Source organism: Gadus morhua, chromosome 16 (assembly GCF_902167405.1).
Source record: "Gadus morhua chromosome 16, gadMor3.0, whole genome shotgun sequence".
NCBI classification, from domain to species: domain Eukaryota; kingdom Metazoa; phylum Chordata; class Actinopteri; order Gadiformes; family Gadidae; genus Gadus; species Gadus morhua.
Window position 1 is genome coordinate 13136404 of NC_044063.1, and position 6842 is coordinate 13143245.

Here is a 6842-nt window from a genome sequence, read left to right on the forward strand (position 1 = left end):
CGGCCTAACAGCCAGTCAGCTGGCGGCCGCCGCCGCCGCAGCCCAGAGCGGAAGGATGGGCGAGGGGGGGTATCGATCAGTGGACCCCTCGTTAAAGGACAGCATCGACCGGCCATCCTGCCACTTTCTAAAGGCTAAACGCTGAGGGGTTGTTTCTTTCTAATGACGACTGGGTGTGTTGTGTTCATGGTTTAAATGTTGGCTCTCACTCATGCTACTCATCTCTCACCGTTTGGCAAAATCGTTATTTTATCATGATCTGCCAAAAATGCAAAAAACAGGAGTGGGGCGCACACAAGTGCGTGATTGCCGGGGTTTCCGCTGTGTGGCTGGCGGGGAGCTGTGTGGGGTCAGCGCTGCGTCACCATATGGTGAAAGCGACCGACCGCTGCGCTACCGTCCGTGGATTAAGTCCATGCAGCTCGTCCATTTTATTTTATTCTGCCGGGCTGTGATTGGTCCAGGGCCATCTTAATGCCGCCTTGTGATTGCTCCATCAGCCTTGCTAATGTGCACTCGCTGCCCCCTTTGAAACCCTGCCCCGCCCCCCCCAAAAATGAAAAAACACACACACACATACACACACAGACACAGACGCAGACATAGATCCACACACACACACACACACACACACACACACACACACACACACACACACACACAAACACACACACAGCAGACACACACACAAACCGTACACACATACCCACACACACACACAAACACGACACACACCTACACCCACACACATACCCCAACACACACACCTACACACACACACACACACACCGTACACACAACCACCTACACACACACAGAGACACACACACACACACACACACACACACACACACACACACACACACACACACACACACACAAACACAAAGAGAATCAAAATCACCACACATCCCATTTCCATTTTTTCTCATCATAGACTTGATTGCGGCGCGGAGCGTTCCCTGTCCGAGGGTTCGCTCGGCTCCCGGGAACACGGAGAACAATGTCATATTCATACCGGGACACACCGTCTACCTCGCTCATTACCGGCAGCGCCGCGCTGACATGAATGAATGGAGGCTTCCGCCCCAACAAACACCAAAAGGGGTCTGGCATTTGTCTCCCGCTCCTAATTGTCTGTTTACTACATCTCAGTGTAATGACATCCCCCCCCTCTCCGTCCTTGGTGTGTCATCTGTGTGGCGGTAGTGCCGCATACATTCCTCCCATTCCCCACGCAGCCCAGAGACCTGCGCTCTTAAGCGCTCCAGCGCGAGGACATGAGTCAGGGCGAGGAGTAAGTCAACAGCAGCTTCGTCTTTTAGTGGATGTAATGCCCTTCCTGCCTTTTGGAAACCCAAGGCCTCTATGTACCCAGTGGGTGTGTGAAGGTTTGTGTGTGTGTGGGTGGGTGCCTGTGTGCGTGTGTGCGCGTGTGTGTGTGTGTGTGTGTGTGTGTGTGTGTGTGTGTGTGTGTGTGTGTGTGTGGGGGCGGGTGTGTGCCTGTGTGTGTATGCGTGCCAGTATGTGTGCATGTGTGTATGCCAGTGTGTGTGGGTGTGTATGTGTGCCTGTGTGTGTGGGTGTGTGTGGGTGTGTATGTGTGCCTGTGTGTGTGGGTGTGTGTCGGTGGGCGTGTGTGTGTCCACGCGTGAATGTGTGAAGAAGAAATCCTTGCACTGCGTGGTGAACTACGAAGGAAAAACATTAACGTGTTCCAAAGAGTGGAAATAATACAAGGTCAGAGATAGAAATACTTCACCCAAACCGCTTCCATCACAGCCTTTCACAAGCAACTTGTTACTATATCAACCCCCCCAACCTTTGTCTCGCAAAGGACAAACTCCACTCCGTAATCTTCCTATTCAACACCTCAATGGCTGCCATGTCCTTCTGACGCTTATTTTTCTGTTCGATTTTCGTCAAGGAGTTTTTCTCCAGGCAAAGAGAGGAGGGACATTTTTTTTGTTTCATTGCATGAAGTTGTGCGTCGACTTTCATTGCGTGATTTCTCTGCTGTTTGGATCGCCCTGAACCAAACTGAAGTACGAGTGGTGAGAACCCACAGGAAGAGAAAGTCACATGGCCTTAATTTGCATAGCCGACATTCCATATACAGGCTATTATATTGTCGGGCCATCACGCACACACACACTCTCATTCACCCTCACACACCCGCACACAAACACACCCCTTGACACACAAACTCACCCCCCCGCTCCATCATATCACTAAACACCCATCCTCAAACACACACATCCCACGCACACAAACACACACACCCCCACACACACGCACACACACATACGCCCATCCTCACACACAAACACACAAACATACACACACACAAACACCCATGCTCACACAGACACACACAAGCACACACTCATACACACACACACACACACACACACACACACAAACACACACACACACACCCCTCCTCCCACACACAAACACACCCCTGTACACGCAAACACCCCCCCCTGCTCCATCACGATACAAACACACACACACACACACACACACACACACACACACACACACACACACACACACACACACACACACACACACACACACACACACACACACATACACACACACACACACACATACACACACACAAAGACAGACACTCACACACACACACACACACATACATATACACACACAAACACCCATGCTCACACAGACACACACACTCACACACTCTCACACACACACACACACACACACACACACACACACACACACACACACAAACACACCCCAACACACACACACACACACAGACACACACACACACACACACATACAAACACACACAAACACACCCCTCCTCCCACACACAAACACACCCCTGTACACGCAAACACCCCCCCCCCCTGCTCCATCACAATACAAACACACACACACATACACACACAAACACAGACACTCACACACACACACAACCACCCATCCTCCCCCCCCCCCCCACACACACACACACACACACCAATTAGGTCAAAATAAGGGGGCACAGAACTACACAGCCCGGGGCTGTTATGTCTTTAGTGGAATGATAATCATAAATCAGACATAGAGTGCTGCTTTCTACAGATGCTACCGGCGACTCCACGGCGTATATAACTCCCTGTGTTTAATTGATAAGTCCTGCCAATTCACTCTCCTCCCACCAGCGAGATTAGCTGCTGCCACCGCATAAAGTAGTGCCATGCATTATCTTGCAATTAGGGCCCATGCTTATTAAGCTGGCTTTAATGTACATTTAACGAGCAATACGTTCCCCCGTTCCTTAAATAGAACCAGCGTATTATTGTTACAAATGACATACTGTGGGGACCTCAATGGGGGGAGCCTGTGAAATACTTTACAAGCAGGCACCTATCAATGGCCCATTAAGTAGCGTATTAAATTTAACTGGAAACATGTTAAGTGTGATGCTGGGCCGAGATAGAGCGAGGTGCCGCGGAGCCGCGGCCGCGGTGCACCAGCGGAGAAGCACAGATGTGTGATTGTGTGCTGCTCCTAATGCCTCTGCCGTGAGCTCTTGGCGTCAGCGGTAGATGAGTGTGAAGCACGTTACCAGCCCCATGTATTACACTGGCAACAGAGCCTGAGTCAAAAGCGCACACACACCCCACAAGCTAATAGCACGTGTATTAATAACGCCAGGCCAATACCTTCCGAGCATAGATCTCACTAACACAGAGTGCAGACGTTCAACTAGACTACCAGAGCATGGGCTGCTGCTGTGAGGGAACACGCACAGGTGCACGCACAGACACACACACGCACACAAACAAACACACACACGTATTAATGTGTACACCATACATATACACAAACAAACTCACAAATACTCACACTCACACACATACAAACACACACAGGTGCACACGTATAAACACACACACACACTAACATAGGTCAACACGTATTCACTTACACACATGTACACACATGAGTGTTCATGTGTACCCACACACACACACACACACACACACACACACACACACACACACACACACACACACACACACACACACACACACACACACACACACACCTACAACATCGGAATGTCGGTTTATTTTGAAGCGTTTTACGTCACTAGCCCCACGTCTCCTCACATCACTCAGGGTGTAATTTGCCAGGCAGCCACCGTAAGCACTGTGATGTGTGAACGCGTTTCCTTTGTTTCTTTGAAACGCACTCCCGTCTCGCGCTGCCCCCGGGCGTCATGGCAGCTCGTATCGATCCACTTCAGCATCAATCACTCATGATCAATGTGCTCACGCTGACAATAAGTGCAGGATTATGCAACATCCAGAAATATTTCACATCAAAGCGGCCGCCATCAAAGGGCAAGATGCAGGTGGGAGGCGAAGTGGGTGAAATTGTTTTGTCGGGTGTTTTTTTTTTTATCAAAGTGTATAAAAATAAACTTTGCACTCGTGTTAACGCTGAGGAGAAATATGGTCATCTGAATGATCCTTCTTTCTCTAAAGAAAACACAATTACATATATTTTCCTTATTATTAAGAACCTGCACGGACACACACACACACACACACACACACACACACACACACACACACACACACACACACACACACACACACACACACACACACACACACACACACAAACAAAACCTCGTCAACAGCCATGCTCAACGAGCAATATCTCTTTTATTTGCCCTTCATATTGGAATAAATATGAGGACTTGCCCGGTGATATTGATTAGAATAGACTGCATGCGGGGTAAAGGTTAGGCAAAGAAGTGGGATTTCATTATGATATAGAGCGCCATATGTAAAGACCTCGGTTCACTCAATACGCGGTGTGTTCGCCAAGCAACAACGCGCATATGATGATGGCGCACTCTTGGACTCATGCCTGCCCATAATTGTCCCAGAAACGCATATGCTTAATACTGTTTTACATCGTGCTCCACCTTTTTATTTCATAGTTTATTCAACTCCGAATCAAAAGACGCTTCGATATCCTCCCATCGCTATGAAATACACGTTGAAGTCTTATTCTTGTGCACTGAGTTAACGTTTGCACTTTGCACCCTGCGCAGACCTGTTGATGCCCCGGTCGGGGGACGCGTCGCTCGGCTGCACCGGCCACTTTTCTTGGTGCCTTTTTCTTACCAATTAACCTTAAACGGAAGAGGATGCTGTAGTCGGGGGATTCTATAGTTTATATTCTGCTTTTTCCTCCACCCGGACTACAGAAGAGACAGCTCCACCCCGCCCGAGGGGCTGGGAGGGGGGGTTAAAGACGCCGTTAACCGACGCGATAACCGTCTGAGAGATGCGTCGAAGCAGCGCCAGCCATGATGCGTGGCGGCTGGAACCAAGTCGCAATCCCGGTGATGTTTGTGTTTGTATAAGTCGCTCACACACTCCCATGCATACATATACATATGTAAATATATATATAAAGGTATCCACTTTGATAACGGGACTGTCGGTCGGACCGCGGTCCACATGAAGGACAGCATGGATACAAGAACGAAGCCTGAACTCATAAGAACAGACTGCAGGCTGGAACACACACACACACACACACACACACACACACACACACACACACACACACACACACACACACACACACACACACACACACACAGGCTGCGGATGTTGGTGTGATTCCGCTCACCGAGGGCAGAGGACACATCGAGACGGACTGCATTGCGTGTTTCTCAGAGAGTCATCCTGAAATAAAGAGGACGCTTTGGTCACTCTAATGTTCTCCTCAGCTGGGGGTGTGTGAGTGGTCGTCTGCAGTTAAAACACACTTTCCCTCGGAAAGGTTTATCAGCCATAAAACGCAAAGGGGGAGAATACATGTTTTCCCTTCGCCGTTCCGTCCGCTGTGCATCCATCCGACCCCCCCGACACAATCATCCTGATGTCTAAACCCTGCATCTCAGTCCCACTGTGACAGGGGACACTTTCCGTGCCGCTCGGTCGATTCTGACGCACTTATTCAGTACTTTAGTGTCAGTATCGGTGCAGCATTCTGTAGTTTTACAGCAAACAGCTGGACTCAATCTTTCCTTCCGGGAGACCACGCACCACGGCGAGCGAAAGAAGCGCAAGTATATTAACGTCAATCTATATATATTCATATGTACATGAATACACAGGCTATCTCTCAGTTCGACCACCAGCAGCTGACTGACAATCCCGAGAAAGTGATGCTCAGTTCGGAGGGAAAGCTCCGTTACGCACGCACTAAACTTATTGTTTTTCGCAGTCTCCGGGCGTAGTTGGTGGTGGTTGTGTGGTATCTCTGCATTGCATCGTACACACACATACACACACAAAACTTACCTTTGAGGAGAAACGTAGCGGAGGAGATGAGGAAAACAGCGAGAGCAATAGAGAGAGATCCGCTCCCCGTGGTCGCCATGTTGGACACCTGCTTGAGACTGGCGGCGCTACATCACCTAGAGACGGCCTGGGATGGAGAGACTGGCGATGGGCGGAGGAGGGAGGGCTCTAGTGGGGGAAGCCTGTATCCTATTGAACCGCGTGCCTTTGTAAGGTAACACATATGCCTGTCTTGTTTTACATATTCATGCGCACTTAGGTTCTTGGTGGAGCGACGACCGTCCTATTGGAACGTCTTTTGATCTCGCCTTTTACCTCAATTGTATTACGCAATTAGCAAAAGAGTATTGTTGAGTGTCGTTTTTTTTTAGTTTTTTGCTTTTTTTATTCGTGTTTTTCTGACTGGGCATACTGGGATTTAATAGCGACACAACAGTTCCACATTGGTGCATTTCATTCAGTTTAAAACATCTATATCCTATT

At 49.2% G+C, this 6842-nt stretch overlaps 1 protein-coding gene across 1 annotated transcript in view; it reads right to left on the bottom strand.

The window, feature by feature from the left end:
- The window catches only part of cadm1b (cell adhesion molecule 1b), a 123423-nt gene extending 116868 nt beyond the window's left edge, over window positions 1-6555 (bottom strand). Inside the window, 1 exon segment of the mRNA XM_030337463.1 lies at window positions 6360-6555. Within this exon segment, the coding sequence (XP_030193323.1) occupies window positions 6360-6438 (79 nt within the window). The 5' untranslated portion in view covers window positions 6439-6555.
- Window positions 6556-6842: the final 287 nt, after the last annotated feature.